The sequence below is a fragment of the Anabrus simplex genome, chromosome 5 (assembly GCF_040414725.1).
Source record: "Anabrus simplex isolate iqAnaSimp1 chromosome 5, ASM4041472v1, whole genome shotgun sequence".
Taxonomy (NCBI): Eukaryota; Metazoa; Arthropoda; class Insecta; order Orthoptera; family Tettigoniidae; genus Anabrus; species Anabrus simplex.
The window spans coordinates 219,608,066-219,632,747 of NC_090269.1; the positions used below are offsets into that span (position 1 = coordinate 219,608,066).

The following is a 24,682-nucleotide window of genomic DNA, read 5'->3' on the forward strand; positions in this document are numbered from 1 at the left end:
ATCGTTGCCATAAGACCTATCCGTGTCGGTACGACGTAAAGCTACTAGCAAAAAAAAAAAAAAAAAAAAGCAATTTAAAGAACTTATACACACAACCTTCTCTGCACACTGTATCGTAAGCAGCTGTTAGATCAATAAACACTGCTCCACTCTTTAATTGCTTTTCAAAACCTGTCTTAATAAGTGTTATCAGAGCAAGCACCTGATCTTCACAACTGTGTTGAGTTCTAAAACCAGCCTGTTCGATAGGAATGATTTTAAAAATGAGAGGACTTATTCTATTGGAGATAAGCCGTTCCAAGAACTTAAAGCAGACACTCGTTAAAGCAAGTGGTCTATAGCTTTCAACAGAATCTGCAGGTTTACCAGGCTTTAAGATAGCTAGAATCTTAGTTGCTTAAACTCTGAAGGGAGTCGACTTGTTCGGATTATGTTTGAGAAAAACTGCACTTGCCAGTTCCTTAACAGTTTTTCCACAGTTCTTCAAAAATTCTGGGTGTATACCATCAAAATCTGGGGATTTTCCATTTTTCAATTCATTTAGTGCAAGCAAAAGCTCTTGCTCTGTAAAAGGAGCAGAAATATTGGAAGTGGTAGTGTACTGATTTTTATTTATTTATTTAGTTAGTTAGTTAGTTATTTATGTATTTACTTATTTAGTTATTTGTTTTATTTATTTTTGGTTTATTGATTTATTTGGAATACCAAAACAGCGAGAAGCCAAATTACAGAGTAGCACAATGCAAACATTAAAAAATGGAAGAAATCTGAGGAAAAATCATGTAATGATAAAACTAGAGGGAGAAAACGAACAAAATAACTGTAGAGGCACAATTAACAACAAAACATAAAGGCAAAAGAAACAATGAGGAAGACTGAAAGTAAAACGAAGAGAAGAACTTATAGTTAGGCACAGTAAGATAATACAGATATAACATAAGTAATGTATAGTACAGTAAAAATAAATATTATATTATGTGCAATAGAGGGGACAGCAACGAGAAGAGAAAAAATATATGAAGAAAATGAGCTAGGTTAAATTAAGGAAGAATCAATTAAAGGAGGCATACAAAGAAAAACTTCCAAGTTCCTGTCAAAAGATGGAGAGTTAAGGAAGGTTGGAATGTGGATAAATAAAGTTCTTTGAACAAGAGAGAGGTGGGAATATGGAATATGAAGGTGTGGATTTATCCTGGTTTTGAGAGTTGGAACATGTTGGGAAAAGAACGATGCAGGTTCAGAAGAATGAAATAAACTGTTAACAGCATTAAATAGGAATCTGAGGTTGGCTACTTTCCTGCGATTAGATAACGGGTGAAGGTTTAACTTATTCAGTACTGATTACTGCTCAAGTTTCAGCAATCAGATACTCTGCCTCTAACAGTGGCACAGAAAAATGACTGCATGCGGTCAATGTGATTCAGATTAGTGGGTGAAGAGGTAGACAAAATGGGAGATGCAAATTCAATAATCGGTAGGATGCAAGATACATAGTAGGCTCTGAGTGTGTTGATATCGGTGATGTCAGAAAATCTATACAACAAACCGAGAAGTGACATTGCTTGTAAGGTTATCTTTTGTTTATGGGGGACAAATAACATTTTACTGTTAAACAGCACTTCTGGGTTATTTTGTTCTGTTAGAGTTGGGAATGGGTTACCGAGGAGGGAGTATTTACTAAGAACAGGGGATTTACGGAGCGTGATCGAAATAGAGGAACACTTGGTAGGATTAAGCTTAAGACACCATGTGGAGCACCATTCAGAGAGTGGGTTAAGCCCACTCTGTAAAGGAGTTTACGTCTGATAAAGAATCGATTTGTTTGAATATTTTAGTCATCTGCAAATATAGAATTTCACAAGAAAGAGGATATAGTATTAATGAAATGGTCAATAAATAGGACAAAAAGAAGGGGACCCAAGACACTGCCCTATGGGACACCAGAATGTACCATAACAAGAGTCGAACTGAACCCATTAAGAACCACATGCCGAGTTTTGGTATTGAGGAAGCTCTGCAGGAGAGTTAGGAAGCGACCATGGATATTAAAATGTTCTGAGAGTTTATAGGAAAGAAGTGCGTGGTCTACTGTATCAAAAACCTTTTCAGTATCAATGTAGCACACGTCCATTTGAGAACCGGCATTAAGAGCGGATGTTGCACGATGGAGAACAGCAGCCAGATTAGTTAGACAAGAGCTGCCAGGAAGAAAATCATGCTTCTGGAATGACATAAAAGGAAGGGTGAAAGAAAGACGCTGGTGCATAACAATTCAGTGTTGCCATATGGTATGCAAACTGCTGCCTCTTGTTCTGTATAAAGCTAACGTATCAACTGAGTCATACGTAAGGGTACCCCCAAGTCCAGCATGGCTTCCCATAGTCTGTCATGCTCAACACAGTCAAAGGCTTTTTTCCAGTCAATAAAACACATTTATTTATTTATTTATTTATTTATTTATTTATTTATTTATTTTTTTTTCTTTCTTTCTTTCTTTCTTTCTTTCTTTCTTTCTTTCTTTCTTTCTTTCTTTTTTTTCTTTCCTTTCTATGTGGCGAAGTTAGGGCTCGCGGCCCTCTCTTACACTTAACCACTACATACCGTACATAATTTGGAAAAATAGCATTAACAGTCCCTAGGAACTACCTAAATTTATGGAGTAATATTATAACAGATTATAATTGTTACTTTTCATGATTAATATTATCTAGCCCATCTACATCACCTAACAGTAGTTCTAAATCACACTTGCACTCATACACACTAACACTCATACAAGCTGATCATGTATTTAAGAGGAAATCTCGACAAGACCATTTGAAGGAGACTGTTGGAGCGCTATTACATATACTGACAGGGAGTGTGTTCCATAGCCTTACCCCAGACACTTGGAAAGAGTGGCTGTGTACAGATGAATGATTAACTGGTATCATAAGGGTAGAAGTTGATCTGGTATTATGTCCATGGATAGATGAGAGGAAGTTAAAATGTGAAGATAGGTATTCAGGTGTAGATTCTTTCAGAAGTCGAAAAATTTGTGTTGCAGTATGTAAATTTCTTAGTTGATCAGTTTTCAGCCAGTATAGCTTCTCATAATAGGGGGAAATATGTGTCCTAAAGTTCAAAGAAAATATAAATCGTATGCAAAAGTTCATTGCCCTTTGAAGTTTCATAGTTTGTTCTGCAGTTGCATCAGTTAATACGACATCACAGTAATAAATTATTGGAAAAATGAGAGTTTGAATAAGTTTTATTTTCATGCTGTGTGGAAGAATGGATTGTTTCATTTTTAGGGGGTGAGGAGATGCATATACTTTTCTGCAGACACTTGTTATATGGTCATTCCAGTTTAATGTGTCATTCATGACAATGCCTAGGTTTTTTTACAGACTTCTGAAAAGGTATAGTTTCACCACAGAGCATGCGGTTAGGCTGTTGTATGATGTTTAGCGTATTTAAAAGTCTAGATTGTCCTATTATGATCGCTTGCATTTTCTTCGGGTTAATTAATAGGCAGTTCTCTTTAGCATACGAGCTAATTGAATTTAAAGTTGAGTTCATATAGTGGATTGCTTTGTCAGTGTCGGGGACTTTAAAGTGTGAGTATATCTGAAGATCGTCAGCATAAAGATGATAGTTGCAGTCGTTCAGATGAGGCGAAATGTCATTAATATAGATTAAGAGTAAAAGAGGTCCAAGAATAGACCCTTGGGGAATGCCGTATAGCTTAGTCCTCCATTCTGTAGTCTTCATGTTTGATACAACACACTGTCGTCTGTTTTTGAGGTATGAGCCCAAGAGCTGAATAACAGAATGATCCATGTGAAGTTTTTGTAACTTAGCTAACAATGTGTCTATATTTACAGTGTCAAATGCACTGCTAAGATCTAGAAGGATAAGTATATTCAGTTTTCGTTCGTCCATAGCCCATCTAATGTCATCCGTGATTTTGATTAGTGTTGTTGCAGTACTGTGTCCTTTCTTAAAACCAGGCTGTAAGGGATCAAGTACAAAATGTTTTTCCAAGTATTTAACAATTTGTTTATGCATTATCTTCTCCAGAACCTTAGAAAATGCTGTGAGGATGCTGACAGGTCGGTAGTCAATGTATTGCTTGCAGGAGAGTTTTTGGACAGGCACAATGAGTGCATCTTTCCATTTAATTGGGATTTTGCCTGAAGTAAGACAGGTATTAAGTAAATGCATAAAAATGGGCAATATTATGTTGATTATGTAAGTCACAAATGAAATGGGAATTTCATCAGCTCCAGTTGCATGATATTTAATTGAAATAACTTTCCTTCTTACTTCATGCTCTGTAACGGTATCAAATTCAAATACAGGATGGACTGGGGACTGTTGCCTTAATATATTGTCAATGGTGTTTTGTACTGTCGTTGTGTCAGGAGTGTGACGTTCCATGGAGAAATATTTAATTCATCAAGGGACACCTCGGAATCAGTACGCTTCGCAAGTGGTTTGTCAATACCCAGTGACCGAAGTTGTCACCATGTGGAACCAGTGTTAATGTTTTTGTTTAAATGCTGGAAATAATTAAATTTCTTATTACGAATTACAAGCTTAATTCGGATTCGAAGAACACGGTATTGCTCATGTACGTCAGCTAGTTGAGTCTGCTTATAGCGTCGGTGTAGTGCGTCTTGTTCTTTCATCATAGTCTTAACATCAGTAGTCAGCCAAGGGCAGGGTGGACGTGTTACTCTCACAGAACGCTTTGGTGCGTGTTTGTTGTACAATTCATGTAAATGGGAATTAAATATTTCCACTTTCTCGTCAATATCACTCTTCATCATTATGTCGTACCAGGGGCAGAGTTGTGCATCTCGTCTCAGTTGTATTAAATTCATCCTTTTAAAATCTCTAAATGTTACATATTTCGGTCGGTACTCCGGCACGCGAAGAGAGTATGCTAAGTATATGAGGTCATGTTTAGATATGTCAGGAACAGATACTTGACTGTGGTGAAGGATTTTTTGAGGGTTATTTGTTATTACTAGGTCTATGAATGTATCAGCAGAAATAGTGGAAGTATGGATGTGGTGGGTGGGTTTAAGGGATAATATAATCATGTCACAGGATTTAAAAATATTTTGTAGTCGTAAGCCGTTGTTGTTCAGAGTTAATAAATTGGTGTTAAGGTCTCCAAAAAGTATCACATGCTCGTATGATGGTAGCAGTCTCAGTAAGCTGTCTTCTAAGTCATGGAAGTTTTGCACTGCGTCAGGAGGCCTATATACTACACCTACAAGTATTTTTACAGAATTGACAAGCACCTCTACAAACATATATTCAGGAGCCATTTTTACAGCAGGAGTAGACGTGTGAACAACTCTACTCTTGAGCATTGATTTACAATATAGGGCAATTCCGCCACATCGTCTGTTCGACTGTTTTCTGTTATTCACGTGCTTTCTCCATGATCCACCGCAGATTAGCATGAACTCGGCAGAAACCAGCTTGAACATCAGGTAACTGAGCTTCGAGGATGGGTGCAAGACGTTTCTGTATGATTTTTAGAAGAACTTTGTTAGCGTGTGGAATCAAAGCTGTAGTACGATAATTAGAGCAGTCACTGACATCCCCTTTCTTAGGCAGTGGGATAGATCTTTCCATCCCGTTGGCCAGGTGGTAGTTTGCCATATCTCCTGGCACAAAGCAGTGATAGCTGCCAAAGGGACAGGCTTTAACAGTTCAGCTGGGATACAGTCAAAACAAGGAGCTTTATTATCTGGTAACTGTTGGTGCCCATTCCACTTCTTCCTGCAGGATATCTGGTTCTAATTCATATCGTTCAATGCTACATGGTGGAAAAGCATTACCATTGTGGGAGTATAGCTGTTCAGTATACTCAGGATATCTGTTCTTAATACTTTGTTGTGCAGTCAAGATCTTCCCATCCTTTCATCTTATTGCTCCTTTACAAGCACTAAAACGAGTTCGAACTTTCTTTACCTGCATGATACGGTTCCGGGTGTGGCCCTTCTAATTGGTGGCACTGCTGACTCCAGTGTATTTCCTTGTCTTTCTTTGCAGCTCATTGAAAATTTGCATTCAGCTAACGAGATTTCTATTACAGTACCATTAGCCTTGGCTGATCTCCTTTGATTTGCAATCTGTATGGTATGTCAGAGAGCCATTTGTGACGCTTCTCTGGTTTCTTGTACGGTACGTGTTCTTGTGCTGTTGAAGTAATGAGGGACTCTATTTCTTGCCACAGCTCATCATGTTGCTTCTTGCCACAGCTCATCATGATGCTTTTCATCAGTCTCATGCAATTCAGATCTGTTCTTAAGCTCAATGGAGTATGAAGTTTGGACCTTAGAGACATCATACTTTTATGGAGGAGCAAGCTTCTTAATTTTGAAAAAAAATAACTCTAATTTTGGCTGCAAGTAGTTGATGATCTGAACCACAGTCTGCACCAGGAAAGGTTTTTGCAGAATGGCTGGAGCTACTCCAGCGTTGCCTACATAAAATGTAATCAATCAATGTGCGATATACACCATCAGGGGATGTCCAGGTATACAGCAGACGTTTAGGCTGTTTGTACCAGGTGTTCATAATTCTAAACTGATATTCCATGCAGAACTGGAACAGTCTGTCACCAGCATCATTGAGATCGCCTAGACCAGGGATGGCGAACCTATGCCACGCGTGTCACTGGGTGACACATGAACACTTTTTCAGTGGCACGCCACATGAACATAATGTTTTTATATACGTCTTGTAGTACAGACAATACATATCTTATAGTGTTTCAAGTATAAGGAATAAATATCGAAAATCTAAATACTAGTTCCATTTGGACGTGCAATATAGCAATACTGCTACACTGATACGTCCGAAAGTCAAGTGAAATAGCGTCGTTTTCTGGTGGTTTTTGTATACGGACATCGCAAACATGTTTTTGGTGCCGAAAAGAACATTAACTTAACAAAGGTGGTGACCGTATATTTCAAGAACTGTGGACAAGGGAATTCGGACTTGCAGAAAAATGTGTTGCCTGTGTTCGAAAACAATTGTATCCCCCACACTTAAATTAAAGCGCAGTTTTGGAGACTAATCATTCAAATGTTTGTTCCATATCAAACGAATGAAGAAGGGAGTTCGTTTCACAAAATATCGAACATAACACGAACTATTTTGTATCTTCTTTCCGGCCAAGAAATAATATCAGTGCAGCTGTTTCCATATGTCTCACTGCATAGTACAGCATACATGGGAAACTGATTTCTAATGGTGAGCTCTTGAAAGAAACCTTATTGACGTCCGACACATTATTTGAAAACTACCCTAACAGCTAATATTTAACAGAATTAAAGGAATGCCAGCCAGCTGAACTGCTGTCAAGGATATCGTTATAAAACGAGAGAAGAAGTTTCGGAGCAGTTGAAAGCTAATTTGGATAACTCCCACATGTATGCAGCATGTTTTGATGAAAGCATGAATGTGATCTTACAGGCAAGGATAGCTGTTTCTTCTGGTTTCCTTGAGGAAATGTGATGAGTTAGAAATTAGTTAAATTGTTGAGCATACGAACTACGACAACATGAGGGAGGGGGGGGGGGGGGAGGTGTTGTAGGTTGTAGATTTTCCTTAAAGCAAAATAACAAGTGACACGGTCAACAGTTGAGAATAATAAACCAGACTTAAAATGACACGCTAGTTGGAAAAGGTTCGCCATCCCTGGCCTAGACCATACCCTCCAGTGATGCTGAGGTCTTTCTTGTGCCCCTATTTTTGCATTGAGCTCACCCGTGATGTAGTGTCATTTTCAGGCATCTCTGATGCCATTGACATTGGAGCGTACACTTGTAAAATAGTGATATTGAGTGGTTAAAGTACGGTCACGGACTACTGTGTAACTTTCCACAGTTACTGCAGTTTTCTTGTGAACAATGAAAGCTACACCATTCTGCTGTGTTGTCATTTCCAGAATAATACATGCATACATCCTATTACAAAATAGTAGATATGCTCTATTAACAATATTGTTATGTTTGTAGTAGGTAATGCTTGCTACTCGGCATAGTAATGTCAAGAACATGAAGATCTTGAAGCATCAGCCCCAAATATGAGGGGGAGATCAAATATAAATGGGATTTTATTTTTTATTTAGATTAAATTATTGAAAAACACAAGCCAATTACAATTTATTTTTCCACATAGTTTCCTGCTTTGGATATGCATTTGTCCCAGCGTTTGGGCAGCTTTTTGGTGCCCTCATCCTAAAAAGAACAGGATCGTGTCACCAGCCAGTTGCACAAGAAGTCTTCCACACACTTGTCATCTTCAAATTTTTGCCCTCCTAGAGCTTCTTTAAGCAGTCCGAACAAATGGAAATCGCAGGGCGATAAGTCTGGGCTATAAGGAGGATGATCAAGTGTAGTTCAGTGCATTTCCTGTAGCTTGGAGACAGTTAGAGCTGCATTGTGGGGCCACGCATTGTCGTGGAGGAGGATGACCTGTCGAATCGGTTGGTCTTGTCTTTTTCAGCAATATGCTACCCTCGCCTTGTTCAACAACTCGCAGTAGTAAGCAGCATTGATTGTGCATTGCTCATGCTATAAATCAGCAAAATGCCTCGCTGATCAAAAAAAAAAAAATGGTTGCAAGAACGTTGCCAACTGACAGTTGAGTCATGGCTTTCACTGGTGGTGTCTCCCCTTTCCTCCGCCACTCCTTACTTGTTTGGATTCAAGAGTGTAGTGGTGGACCCATGTTTTGTCGCAGTTGACGATCCGACTCAAACCTTGCTGTAAGCCTCTGACAGACCTCCAAACGTCTCAACTTCACGTTCTCGTCCTTCCTTGATTTTTTTTATGCCAGGCAAACACGCGTCCTTGTCAGTGTTTGATCCCCGAACTGTGCCATCAATCTCTGGCGAATTTCTGCCACTGTAACTCCTTCACAAGCAAGAAATTTTATAATTATGCGTTGCGCAATGGAGGGGTGCACCTATTGCTCTGACATCGTGAGCGTTACTGACGAAACGGCGGGAAATATCTAACAACACGCTCTCCCCACTCCTAACAGTCCTGCCTAAGCATAGCAGAAGCACGGGGCCAGTCCTACCAACTGTTGATGTTCAGGAACAAAAATCCCGTTTATATTTGATCGACCGTTGTATCCAGGTAACAAACAGCAGAGTTACAGCGGAAGGCTTAGGTTAGGAATACTGGGTAGTGGAGGTCCAAGTTTGATAGTATAAAGTGTTTAAAGCATACGTGTTTAAGAGAACAAGGACAAGGATATACGTAGGTTATACCAAACTATTTTCAGTGCTATAATATTGTGTAATAACAGGAATAGTGAAAAATATGATCTTAAAATGAGGACAAGAGGGCCAGTGGGTAACATTAAAAATTTAACGAGAATTCAAATACAACTATATTCATAATTCAATATATTTAACATGTTTTTTCCCGAACAAAGGGAGGATTTATTTTGGGTACAAGCAAATACAGTAGAGATAATACGCGACACTTACGGATTTCGCCTTGCTAAAATGGGAGGCCTGAACAAATCGCGCTAAATTCAAATATCAATGGAAATGTATATACGGAAATGGATAAATAAATTACGTCTAGAAAGAAAGTGTTATTGAGATATTAATTTCAAAGTTGCTAAAGCAATTCTGGATAAATGAATGAAGAATTATTTAAAAGGTTATTATTCAAAGACTGAAATTAGACATATAAACAAGAAGTGAAATGGACTGATGTGAAATGGCTTGATCTTTCATTCATGCATTACTTTTTTAGCTTTAGCATTCCTGCCTGAACTCTTACGGTTGGATTTGTCATTGATCTCATTTAAAAACATTGTATCATGACATTAAGACACTTGTCAATAAAAATATCGGCACATTCCTTACACATATGATGCAATGAATCAACATTTAATAGCTGGACAATTTTCCTCTTAACATGAAGCCTACTAACAGAAAGATATTCCTTACACATATGATGCAATGAATTAACATTTAATAATAATATTTTTTGTTTTACGTCCCACTAACTACTCTTTTACAGTTTTCGGAGACGCCGAGGTGCTGGAATTTAGTCCCGCAGGAGTTCTTTTACGTGCCAATAAATCTACCGACACGAGGCTGACTTATTATAGCACCTTCAAATACCACCGGACTGAGCCAGCATCGAACCTGCCAAGTTGGGGTCAGAAGGCCAGCGCCTTAACCGTCTGAGCCACTCAGCCCGGCGAATTAACATTTAATAGCTGGACAATTTTCCTCCTAACATGAAGCCTACTAACAGAAAGATAATCTATAAAATCCCGGCTTTAATCTGAGAAGAGGGATAAAGAAAGAAAAGTATAAAAATGTTGTCGATAGTGATGCTTTAAGGAATATTTACGTACAATTAGAGCAAAAATGTAACATACCCTTGGCTGTATTGTCGAGGATTTCTAAAGTCGCTGGCCTGGAAATGATCTGAACAGATCTTATAATTCTTATATAAGCATAACATCCCTTCTTTCTTGTACACCTTATCCAAATCGCTTCTGTGATATTTCAAAACCCACAAATCACACCTACGACAACACATCGGTATTGAAGGTTAACTGCTGCACTATAGAATAAAATATGCGTATTACATTTTATGCCAGTTAAAATATGGGTCGAGCAGGTCAGAAGATTATAAAGTACTATAAAAATCTCTGTCACTGGAAGAATATATATGCAAACACAATATTACTTACATGTTCTTGTCACGAGGGAACCTGAGGAACGATCGTGCATTTTTCTCTACTTCGTAATTAATGCAGCCAAACTCAGCACATACCTTTCCCCTCATGTTGAGAGGAGATATCAAGGAATGACACACACTACTATTTATTTATGTCAACTCACTGAAAACACATAAATAACACCAAAAACTTCACACAAAAATACACGTGCTGTTATGAGAGAATCAGTACTGTTCAGGTCTATCCGCTAGAGTGAGCTCCAGTAGCTGTCCCTCGATATTTCGCTCAGTGTCGCGTATTATCTCTACTGTATTTGGTACAAGGAAGACTAGAATAGAAATGTAACCTGAATGTTACATAGAATATTACCAAACAAAATAAGAGACGATCGACGTCCAGACTACAAGGATAAAATTACAAATATAAACCAGACAAAATAATCTTACTTGGCTATTTTAATGCCAGAGTGGGCAAGGACAACATAACATGGAATGGTGTCACTAGCAAGGAGGGAATTGGTGGTGAAAACTTTCAAAACATACTGAACATGTTTTAACAATCACTAACCCATATTTCACCAAAAAAAATTGCTTTAAAATTTCATGGCAGCATCCTAGATTGAAGTTCTGACATCTCATTGATTATGTAATTGTCCGCAAGAAAGATCTACCCAATGTTTTATCACCAAAATAATGACAGGAACCCATGACTGTTGGACAGACCCCTGACTTATCAGGTCAGTTATGAATTTGTCACTGTCCGCTTATAAGAGAAAACAGCAGAGGCGCTGTAAACACACTTTTGATTCTGTGAAATTTGGAGTTTTAGAATATACCATAATACGGAGAACTGCTTCTCAGAATTATACCTGAAAAATTTCTTTCTTTTTCAAGTAGTTTATAAATTTTATTCAAAATTTGTTTTGGCAGACTGAAGAAGCTAACCGTTATAAATCATCGGACATTGCCTAAGGAGTATTATCAGGATGTAACACAATACTGGGAGAGCTTAAAGACTACTATTTGGGATGTTTGCTGAGGAATGCTGGGATATAAGATCAAGGTACATCAGGATTGTTTTGATGAAAATAATGATGAAATTGAAGCATTGATCTCAGAGAAAAGAAAAAGCCTTGCAAGCTTGGCAAAAAGACATGAACTGCCTCGCAAAGAGACCTTTTATCTTGCCAAAGCAACTGTCCAAAGAACAACTTGTGTGCTCAAGAATGCATGGTGGACAACCAAAGCAAAATAACTGCAATATCTAGCAAGCAAAGATTCGCGACAATTATTCAAAGACACAAAAGCAGTTTATGGTCCCACCGCCTTTGGTCGAAACCCTCTCTGGTCAAGTGATAGGAGTACACTTCTAAAAGATCAATGCTCCATCATGAATAGATGGAAAAAGTATTTTGAAGATCTCCTGAATCAGGAATCAGGTGTATGACATTATAGAATAAGCACTCATCAAAGAAGAAATTGGCTCCTTGCCAGCACTGGGTGAAGTTACGTGTGCTGTTAATCAAGCAATGTAACACAAAGCCATTAGCCTTGGAGTTACACGTGGAAGCTATCTTGTAGAAAGTGGTGAGGAACTTGTAAGACACATTCATGAACTGATTGTTAAAATTTGGAACATTGAAGAAATACCTGCTGATTTCAGAGATAGTCTTATAGTTCCCATATTTAAGAAAGGTGAGTGAACAAACACCCCCTGATTTCAGAGATAGTCTTATAGTTCCTATATTTTAAAAAGGTGAGTGAACAAACTGTAATAACACTAATAACTATCGCAGAGCATCATTTGCTTTGTTTGAATTTTTTCACTTCGTATATTTCCCTTAGCGGAGGAAATACTTCCAGATAGCCAATGAGGTTTCAGGCCTTCTAGAGGAACCACAGATATGATATTCACAGCTTGTCAGCTTCAGGAAAAAGACAGAGAACACAATAGACCTCTTTAATTGCTTTTTTTATCATCTCACTATAAAGTATTTGACTCTGGAAACTGTGATACTGTGTGGAAGATTTTAGCATTGTATGGTTTTCCACAGAAATTTATTTCCATCTTGAGACTATTCTACACTGATATGACAGCTGTTATCGGTACCAGGTCTGTTGGAAAGCCATTTCGTATCAGTATTGGTGTTAAGTAGGGCTGTGCGATTGCCTCCACTTTGTTTTCATTATATATTGCCGTTGTCATGCAGCTAGTCAAGGACATTCTTCTTCCAGGACCACAGATAACTTATAGCAGTGTTATTTAACGTACCTAGGTACTGGTACCGTACATTACACATTTTGTAATATTCAGCAGTTCTAAAATTTGTCATAGTTATCATTGAATAACAATTCAGAACTCAGGTAGCATATTTTTGACAACATTTATCAGCATATGCTGCACAGATCACAGCACAGGAGAATTGGTCTCTAGAATTTCTTGATATCCATGACATCAGTCTCAAGCAAAATCATTGCCCATCCATACAGGAGACAGCCTGCTGGTACAGTCTTTCGATAACTTGCCCACATATGGCACATGTGTCTGTGGATACGATGTCCCACGTTGAGGTATTCCTGTGGCCAGCAGGGACCTCCCAGACTCTTCCCGGCAGAGCATATGGAATTTATTCAGACGTTGACTCCAACCCATGTGCCAGTCTTCAGTATACCAAGCGAGTTGGCCATGTGGTTAGGGTCACAGAGCTGTCAGCTTGCATTTGGGAAATGGTGGGTTTGAAGCCCACCGTCAGCAGCCCTGAAGATGGTTTTCCGTGGTTTCCCATTTACACAGCAGGCTGGGGCTGTACTTTAAATATGGCCACAGCCACAATCTTCCGAATCCTAGCCCTTTCCCATCCTTCCGCCACCAAAAACCTTTGATGCAAGTAGCCAAAAACAAAACCAAAAAAAACAAGATCTTTAGCATAAATCAAGGGCCAGTTACAACAGCTGTGGGTTGACTTACCTCAGGAGTGGATACACCTATACAACTCCCTTCTGAACCAAATTACTGACACAAGAGCAGCAGTGTGGCCTTACTACCAGAAATATTGTCATTTGATCAACTATTGCAATCACGGTAATTCAGGTGCATGACTCTCGCGCAGTTTCATTTCATTTCATTTAGTTTTTTCCCCCCAGTGAATGTAATTTCTTCCCTACTTTAGATCACTATCCATTTTTAAGTCTTTGTTATTTTCCATTCTTTCACTCTGTCATTCTAGTATGGTGATCATTTCAGCCTTTCCTGATGTTCCACCATATGTTCTTTCTGTGCTGCTAACCAATGCTTTTCTCTTCTGTATTCCCTATTGTTAGTATTATATGGTTTTAATTCCTTGAAAAACTCTCTTTGCACCTGCTTATATTTTAATTTCCATGCTTTTATTCTTTCCTGCTATTGTACTGTTTGATCCTACCTACTTTCAGCATAACTACCACCACTTTGTGATCACCATAAAAATGTTTGTCAGGTTTGGTTGTAACAACAATTCACTTGGGGTCAGTAGAGGTTTTGATTATTTTGACTATAACGTTCCTTAACTGAATTTACCTTATAACCACTAGTTCCTGTGAGAAAAATTGGAAAATCACCTTCCGAATCCTTACTACTATATCCATAGAGCCCTAAACAAGGAAGGGTACCAAACTGTCGCCGCTGATTTTTGAACAAGACCAGTTTATTTATGTTTCAGAACATGAGAAACAACATTTGGTGCAATTTGATGTGTTATAGACTGCTAGAAGTGGAAGGGGGGGAGCATGGAATGCAAAGAAAGGAGTAGACAAGGAACCAGTGTGTTAATTGCGTATTAGAGGTGAATGTGACCTGTTGTATACATAGGCTGTTACAAATTGAAACGAATTTTGGTCGCTAAGTTGTTAGCGGATTTCTTCGGTATTTTGGAGGAAAGGCCAACTAGCGTAGATCGCATACTTTTCAAACAGATTAGAAAACAGCTACTGATGAAGGCGTTCTTGTTGAAGAGTATAGAACTGTTATGGTAGACGAAGAAGTCACTGATGATGATATTGAAAGTGATTTCGGGGATGATCCGGCGATACAGCTAGAAAATGAGACTTCAGAAAGCGGTCCTGAAGTGTGGCAGTGACGAGAGCAGTAGTTCCTCATAGTATCCATCACCACCAAAGAAGAATAGAACAATATTTCCTGAAGGTTACTTGACTGATGTTCACAAAATCTGGACAAAGCAGCCAAGAGGAAATGATCCTCCACATTGTTGCCCTCCTGGAGTAGCCCTAGACATGTCCCACTAAAGTCAAATTCACTACTGTAATGGCACAAAAAAGACAGATAAAAAACAAGACAGTTTTGCAAAACTTCGAAAAGACACTGAAACGACGTGGCAGAAACAGGAAGGTGCTGTAAGAAAGAATAAATAACAAGTAATCTGATCAGTTCATTGCAAAGCAAGGACAACATGGAATTATACACAAATAAATGCTACGAATCTGGGTGATGTCTTTTAAAGCACAAATTGATCGAAACAACACCTTAACATTCAAAGCTTCCATATCATGGCTGCAGTGGTTCAAGAGAAAAACAAGATTCTTTCTCGCAAGATCACGCGTAAAGTTGGCTACAGATTTGTTGCTGATGCCACTGATATAGAAGAGAAAGCTGATGAGTTTGTTATGGAAGTAAGGCTTTTCATTGAAGAGTATAATTTTACACTAGAGTAGATAATTAATGTAGATCAGTCAAGATTTTCTAACGAGTTACTTTCTGGGAGAACTCTTGCTGTTAAGGGACCAAAGACTATTTATAGTACCGTGGGTTCAGTTGCAGCAACCACCCATTCATACATGATAATGACTGTTATTGTAAAGGATGGCACCCTTCTTCCACACATGTATATTCTTGTCTCGGAACCCAGTGGGAAATTTTCAGCAAGCATGACACTTGAATTACCCAATGTGAAAGCATATGCTAGCAAATCACCAAACATGACAAAATGGGATTTGAAAGTGTTCCCGGAACAGGTGTTATGGCCGGATTTACATGGCCGAGATTGAATTCTTCTTTTAGTTGGTTCTTAGAGAGCAAATAAAGATACAATGAGACAGTTCCAGAAGATGTTGAATTTCACAAGAAGCTGATCCCTGCAAAATGTACTGGATTGGTACAACCAGTGGACGTTTTCTTTTTCCGTTCATTCAGAAGTATGTTATGGTTCATCACAGGTACAATAGTGTTACTATCCACAGTTCAAGTGTGGCAAATAGATCCAAACAATTGACCCAATTTGTTTTCTTCAGATGAACATCCAGGATCATTTCAAACACGGCCGGGCTGAGTGGCTCAGACGGTTAAGGCGCTGGCCTTCTAACCCCAACTTGGCAGGTTTGATCCTGGCTCAGTCCGGTGGTATTTGAAGGTGCTCAAATACGAATACGACAGCCCTGTGTCGGTAGATTTACTGGCACGTAAAAGAATTCCTGCGGGACTAAATTCCGGCACCTCGGCGTCTCCGAAGACCTTAAAAAGTAGTTAGTTGGACGTAAAGCAAATAACATTATTATTATTATTATTATTATTATTATTATTATTATTATTATTATTATTATTTCAAACACCTTCTGATTACGGTTTTGAGAGTGGTTTGGAAGAAGAATGTTTCAAAGATGACTGTGTTCAGCTTACCTTCATTCGATGTGCTCACTGTGAAAGATGTTTATGTCTAGACCACGAATTACTTTTTGACCTTCATGTCTACTGCATTTGAACTGCCATGGGTGCGTAATGTATTTTATTTCTAGTATTTAAACGTTAATGAATGCATTGCTTGCCCATCTACAATATTCAGCCGCGTTTGGACTAATCTGCATGAGGATTCCTGTCTTTATGTGTACTCAGTCTATATTTGGCAACTCGTAGTTCCTATGTTTCTTGCACATAGCAGTTATAATTTGCATGGTATGCTTATTTCGATATTGTCTATTCAACACACTATACAGATTCAAAATGTGTGCGACAGCAGTTGGATACCCTTCCTTATAAGATCTCTTTGCTTCTTTAAGCTTTCCTGTACATTAACGTCTTATAACAATTACTCCTTATCCTTTGTACATTTCTCACTACTTCCTTCTTTCCACTTTGTGTGATGTACTTAAAGCAACTCCCGTGTTACATTCTGTAACTGAGTTGTTATTTACATACTTTACGTCTTCCACCTATTCTGGCGACTCTTCCTTAATTAAATATCATGGTACCTGTTTTTTGCCTCTTGCCTTCTGCTTTTTTTTTTTTTTTTTTTTTTTTCTCTCCCTCACTTCACTTAGTTGAGAGATTTCTTGCTTCATTAACTTAGCCAGTTCTTTAGACCTTTTCAGTGTTAACATAATGAATATTCCCTGTTTGTGTTCGTCTGGGTAAGTTTGATAACTGAGTATAGACAGGCCTTTTCTTAGAAGCAAATGCTGTTAGCAAACACTCCTAACATTGAGAATAAGACCGTGTATTTACCTCCATCATCCAGTGTAGAAGGGCTCTTCCATTTGAAACCTTTAGCCCTTTTGGGGATATAAGTATTTTACAAAGTTTCTGGCTGTATATCCTGTTCCATTACCATAACAAATACCTTGTAAAGTCAGTTGGTACCCCTCGCCAAGACACAAAACAAACATCTACTCACTATTAACAAATATTTGAGGTATGAATGCATAACAAAACAGAATAGAACACTTAATTGATTACTAATGAAAATAAACCAATCTCGCTGAACTTTGAGTTACTAGCTTCATGCACTCTAACAGTAGTGTCTGGTGTAGTACTGTGTAATCTTTGTAGGTATTTGTTCTACAGTATTATCCATCAGTTCCAACTGTACATTTCAAGAGTGACAGTACCAGCTTAGCTAACAGACCACTTATGCTGTCATCATGAATTTGGTCACTTACATTAAATAACAGATTATCTCATCCTTATTCTAAAAACATACTATGTGTATCATGTCTTCTGTGATCTGTATTATGGATGACAATTTTATGTTCTCCATATGTTGGTATACTAATCAGTATTCTTTCTGCTTTCAGGACACTTGATGTCTCCAGGGACCATAGTAGTACAAGAGAAGACTAGAAATTGTGTGTAAATATTAAGTTACGGTTTTCTCTATAGGTAAGCTCCTTGTCTCTCCAAGAATACTGATTTAACAAATTGAATTCAGCATACAGCTTTTACTGATTTAACAAACTGAATTCATCATCCAGCACTTACACAAAACATGTGTAGTATTGTATTTGTTTACCAAGCATTTGAATTGATGTGATACCTTGATTTTGAAGTGGGGTAATTTTTGTGAAAATGACTGTAACATTTTGTTCAATTTTATTCAAGTCTCCGTAGTCTACTCCAACCGTTCTTGATAATACCTGTAGACACATTGAATTTTATGTGGAATAGATTATTTAAATAATGCAACTTCTGGGGGTTTTAACAGGTCTTCAAAGACTTATTTGTTGCTTATTAATATATTATTATTCATGGGTGGAAAATGATTGTACTGCATTGTAATGTGACTATTTGATCTAGATTCATGTTCCTTACTTAATTCTTCCATACACGTACAGTCACTGTATGTTCACACTTCCAATCTGCACTTCATGCTAAATATTTTGTGACTTTACTACCATTACTTTGTCTTGGTTTTGAAATGGGATCATTTTTTATACCTGTCATATTTATAGCCTGTTGCCCTTATATCACATTTCAGTTAAACTGAGAACTTTTCACAAAATCTGCATATCACCTCCAAATCTCCACCTCACTCTCCATGCTGTATTACCATACAACCTAAACATAAAACTTAATAGTTTGATCCCAACTCCTATAAGGGAGGAAAAGTTAGAAGAGGAGAGATTAGAAGCGATTGTGCTTTCAATCAGGCCCCCAGTGTGAGTGTTAGAAATATAAGCTGTAAATTGAGCCTTTTATTCTGAGAATACAAAGGATTAACCCATGTACAATTTAGCAGAATTATGGTTGTCATGTAAAAAATATAAAAGGGAAGTAATTTAATTATGATATAATAGTGTGTCTCTCTTGCAAGTTAATTTTTAGTTTTCATGTTCAAGAGGTATAAAGAACTGTATTTGTGCTGTTGGTGAGCATACAGATGGTTTCCACATGGGAGTATACAGTTTTGATCTTTCACAGCTTTATAAAATTTAGGTAAAACAGCTCAAAAGAATGCTGTTATGTAGGAAGTATACCCAGACTATTCTGAACTTCGGTTCAGGTTTTGTATGCGAGTATTGGGTAATATTTGTAAACTAAAAATTTCATTTTTTTTTTCTCTTCTTTTACCTTTTCAATACAATATATCAAGTAAATATTACATAAGTCTTGGGACTAGTTTCAGCCACTTAGTGGCCATCTTCAGCCAAATAAAAATTAAACAAATCATGTGATAACTAAAGCATATATATACCAGACAAAGACAATGTTTTAGGAATAATTATAACATTGAACTACAGTATATATAATAATAAAAATTAAGGTTAGAAGTCAGTGCTTGTTCCACATCAGGCATTTGAGATTTACTTATTTGCCTGAGATCCTAAGTCAACTTTAAGAAATCATATTGTGACAAGAAGATCATAACCTTAATTTTTATTATTATATATAATTTAATGTTATAATTATTCCTAAAACATTGTCTGGTATACATACATTTTAGTTATCACATGATTTGTTTAATTTTTATTTGGCTGAAGATGGCCACTAAGTAGGGTTACCAATGTCCTGCTTTTCAATAATTTTGGTTATGTCCGGCCGGCATTTCTAATTTATCGACGTTGTCCGGCATTTTTCGTTACAAGACTGCTCACTTAGGTTTTAGGCTGAAGACAGCATGTTATTGTATCGTACATCAACTCCATGAGCTCAGGGAGCTACTTCCGAGGGTGGAAATAAGTAATACTAATATTCGATATATTGAACTCGAAGACCAGACATCGATCAACCAATCAGAAACAGAAACTGACCTGTGCAAGAACTAAAACAGAAGCCCTAATAAATAATGTTATTGCTCCTCACTCAACAGATATTATAATTGAAACTCTTAACAATAAAGTTCCATTTTTTTGGCCTAGGAACAGATGCAAGCAATCATGGTGCACTAAAATTGTTTCCAATTGTCATCCATTTCTTTGATTACAAAAATAATGGCATTCAGATAAAAGTTCTTGATTTACAAGCATGTCCAAATAAAAGTTCTGAATGTAATTCCTCCTATATTTCAGATACTCTCAAAAAGCAATAAGTTACTTCTAGATGCATTGCATTTTCTGGAGACAATGCCAATGTTAATTTTGGAGGCCTTGCATGCAGGGAAGGGAAGAATGTATTCTTTGGTCTCAAAAAAGACTTGAATGAAAACATAGTAGGTGTTGGATGTCCTGCTCACATTTTACATAACTGTTTGCAACATGGAGCTGATGCTCTTCCTGTTGATATTGAGTCTGTTGTGATGAAAATTTTCAACTTCTTTCATATATATATGCAGTGCACACTCAGGAACTGAAAGACTTTTGTGAATTTGTTGATGTAAATTATCTGCAGCTTTTAAATCATTCTAAGACTATGTGGTTAACATTGTATCCAGCAGTTGAAAGAATCCTGCAATTGTTCCCAGCTCTGAAATCCTACTTTCTTTCTCAGGGTAGGAAGTCAGTGCCTTCATCAATTAGAAACTTCCTTGAAAATGACTTTTCAGAGCTCTATATTTTGCTTCTTTCCTCAACCATGCACATTTTTCACTATAAAATTTTGTCACTTGAGAAAGAACATAATTCAGTTGTAGAAGTGCTTGAACTATTAGAATCTGTCCAATCTTCATTGAAAGGCAGACTTGAAGGTCAATTCATTCCCCTTAAAGTCAGACAGATGTTAAATACATTTTCAGAAGATAGTTTGGATAAAGAATGCAAAGTGTTTATGGAGAATGTATCTTGTTTCTATGAAACCTGCACTGAGTACTTGGATAAATGGATGCATCCTATAGAGGAATTCAAGTGTTTCAAATGGTTGAAACTTCAAAACATTAAAGACCTCAGCTTTGACGATATTGTACCATGTATTCAGTACTTATAGTCAAAAGGTGTAGAAATAGATGATTCAAAATTATTCGACCAGTTCTGCAATGTAAGGGCTTATTCTAAAACTTCAACTTTGGATAAAGATACAACACTAGACCAACAATGTTCCTTTTTTTTTTAATAAGTGCCAGAACATTGAAGTATTTTCTGAACTTTTGAACATTTGCCAGTTTTTCTTTGCGATACCAGGCAGCAATGCATCCACTGATCGTGTATTTTCATTCATAAATGATCAATGGACAAAGGAAAGGAACAGTTTGTTGGTAGAATCAGTGAAAGGAATGTTACTTGTGAAGTTCATTTTCAAAGACGTGTCATGTGAAGAATTTTATAAATATCTACTTCAAGAAAATAACTCGCGTCTTCTTTCAAAAGTAGGTTCTGTTGAAAAATACAGCTTCAAGGAAAAGAACTGCAGCAAGGACTGATAATTAAATAAGGAATTTTATTTTGTAAAAAGTTGTGTGTAATATATGTATAATTTTGTTATCAACTGAAATTGTCAGGCATTTTTCTTAAATGTCCTGTTTTTTGCTGAGCAATGTCCTGCATTTGGATATTTTCAGTTGGTAACCCTACCACTAAGTGGCTGAAACTAGTCCCAAGACTTATGTAATATCATTTATTTGATGTATTGTATTGAAAAGGTAATAGTCATCGGAGACAAAGAACTGTCTTAGATGATGTGGTGTCACATTCATAAAACGCTCAGCTTCTCTGAGAAATTTGTATGGCTTACCATGAGTGGTAGAGACTTTGTGTCTGTATATATACGAACGAGTCTGTACCCCATGATTGGTTTTTTGAGTTACCCTTTTTTTTTATTTGCAAAGAACTAAGCAAGGCCACAGAACTAGTTACAAATAGAGCATTGTGGCAGCAATTAGTACTGTAAATTGACAGAGGATTGCAGACGGAATGCTGAAAGGCATAACAGTCTATAATGAAGATGTATGTACCGTATTTACTCATGTATTAGACCCCTTTTTTCCACTTTTACAGCCAGAAAGATGTAAGGGATCCAATATATGATAACTTCAAATTTCGTGCAGTGAACACGACTTCTAGGCTATAAAGAGCTATAAATTGTACATGTAAACACACTTCACTATTCTTTAACAAACTTACAAATATATTTGAGTTATACTGACTATTTTCATTGGAAGGCAGTATTTCTAAATGTAAAAGACAATAAATGGTGAACACTTTTTTTTAATCCTGCATATAAAGTAAATATAGTCGGTTTTAGTTACTCATATCACATCATTTGTTTCATCTCATTAATTCCTCTGATGAGGTTGATCAGGAAAGTCATATGGTCGTAAAATCTCGCTACGAAGATTCGTCTCACTTCATACTCGACCCTGTAGAGAAAGGGGATAAGGGTATCGTATTATGCAGTCTTGATAGTATTGATATAAAAGAACTTAATGGTCAGTCATTTGTCTCTGTCAGTTAAGCAGTAGGCCTATCACACAGTAAACCTGAGTAAACCTGATCACGGTTTTAATTGAATTATCATCTTGGGCCGCCAACCTCCCTGCTACTGGCGTGTCGTCATTCCAAATGACGTCGTCTTCACTGCCATCTCGTCAGCCATGCACCGCAATCAGAGCATTCGAGGTCGCATCTTTTTGAAACTTTTAGAATTAGTTTCGTTCTCGACTATAGAGTCCATACAGTGAGAATCTATTCCCAAATAGTTCCTGGAGATGGTCTCCGATATTCCCAGTTGGTGTATGTGTAGCAGAAGCCACCCCTTCCGAATAAAGTCATGCTATAGAAAGCCTGCCAAACCACCAGCTAATAACTAGCATATGTTACGAATTGTACTTCCGAATGTAATGTGTAGTGACTGGAGGCATTCTTTGGATAATTGTGGCTTTTGAAAGCCAAACCCTTATTTTTAAGTATATTTCATGCTTGTTCTCTACATTTATCACAACAGGATTTACCTGAACAGCTGTAAATGAGATAAGAGAGACTGCATTGTTTAGGTTAGGTATGCTATCAAGTGCCCGGATAGTGCCAGAAGTTCCACGACGGAAGGAATAAAAATAAATAAAAGGAAAGTTTGCCACATTAATAGATATCTGCAGGTGTGGTGGTAATGCATTTTATTATCATAATGTTTAATTTCGTACATTCGTTATCTCAATTTTTTTTTTGTTAATGCATAGTATGTTTTGTTTGGCGTCTCTGAAATTCGATGAAAGTAAGTGGGGATGTAAAATCTATTATTATTTGTTTGGTATGTCAGCAAGTAAAACAGTCGTTAACATTGGATTGTTTTCATCACGTTTTAAACTTACTTCTCTCCAAAAAAATACCTGTATTGGCCCGAGTTACGAGATATTAAAAAATCGCTTTGTTAATGATCTCGCCTGCTATATTAATAGCAACAACCATGAATATTGCTTAACTAAAGTAAACTTGTTTCCTCATACTGAGGTGGTACAGCTCTTTTTAGATGCCCCCAGTGGAGGGGAGTTGCATGTACAATTTTGACCTATCAACCTTCCTGCCATTCGTAAATCTCTGGCAGTACAGTAGCGGGAATCGAACTCGGGCTCCCAAGAACAGTAGCTAATTGTGTTAACCATTATGCTGATGGACATTCTTAACTACAAAACACCAAAACACAGACATATAAAATGACTGATGCGTGCTTGCAATGCGCGGGTTGTACATGAAAATATTCACCTATTTGTGCGACGCCATCAGAGCTGCAGTAGGCTTACGCTGCAGAGACGGACATTTCTTAAATACGAAACACAGATGTACCACATGACTTTGACGGTGTTTTCATTGCATGGGTCATATGGACGAAACTATTCACAAATTGTGTGATGTCTTCAGAGCTGCAGAGAGTGGGAGGTATAAAGATTTATTTTTTTCATTTTCTTCGTCTCAAAAAGCCAGGAAGGGGGGGTCTAATACACAAGTAAAAGATGTATGTATGCATGCATGCATGCAAAGTTATCCTTTCAGAGAATGAATTTGTGAACTGTAAGAACAAGTGACTGCCTTTATGCCAAACTAATTTTATTTCTAGTGTGTATTAAGATAGTATACAAAACAAAGCCACATGCTGTGACAGATCTGAAACTTATACCCAATGCCTCAGTTTATCAATTGAAAGAATGGCAAGTGATGTGTAGTTCGCTATTCAGTTGCCAAGCTTGTTTGGACAACAGAGATCGATAGTCACTTTTTAATTTATTCTATTAATTGTATTTATTATATTGGATAGTTAGATTGCGTCTGTTATTTGATTGCATATGGCAGTGAGCACTGCACTTGCCAGTAGCACATATACCTAGTTTTGGTTTGCTATTCAGCCCTTCATTCAGATTTTTGTAAATGAAGTATTTATAGTGATATACAGTAAATAACACCTTTCCGTAATATTTTGTCTAGTGTACTGAAGAGTCACTCAGTTTTTGAAAGAAAGAACTTTGTCTAATTTCTGTTGAAGCAATCAGAAGTATTGTTTATGCAGTATAACTGTTGCATCTGTGATATTTGTAATTATTGTACTAAAATATTCGATGTTTTATCCTCAAATATTAATAAAAGAAATTTACACCTACTACTACTACTACTACTACTACTACTACTACTTTACATTCCATACTCCCAAATTTCCTGTATAATACTTCCTTGTGAGGTTATGGCTAATGGTGTTCTTTAATAAATGTATCAATAGTTCAAAATATACAGGGTGAACCAAACATGCCGCACTTGGAGGTCGGCATGCGATTCTTCATCCCATTGCAAGACAAACGTTGCTATAGCCAAATCGGATCTGGTGCTGTTGGAAAACAAGT

The 24,682-nt window shown here is 37.3% G+C and overlaps 1 protein-coding gene across 1 annotated transcript in view; it reads left to right on the top strand.

The window, feature by feature from the left end:
- The window catches only part of LOC136873923 (interferon-inducible double-stranded RNA-dependent protein kinase activator A homolog B), a 310,706-nt gene extending 286,262 nt beyond the window's left edge, over window positions 1-24,444 (top strand). Inside the window, exon 9 of the mRNA XM_067147282.2 lies at window positions 17,787-24,444. Coding sequence (XP_067003383.2) covers window positions 17,787-17,832 — 46 coding nt within the window. The 3' untranslated portion in view covers window positions 17,833-24,444. The remainder of the gene's footprint in view (window positions 1-17,786) is intronic.
- The last annotated feature ends 238 nt before the right edge of the window (window positions 24,445-24,682 follow it).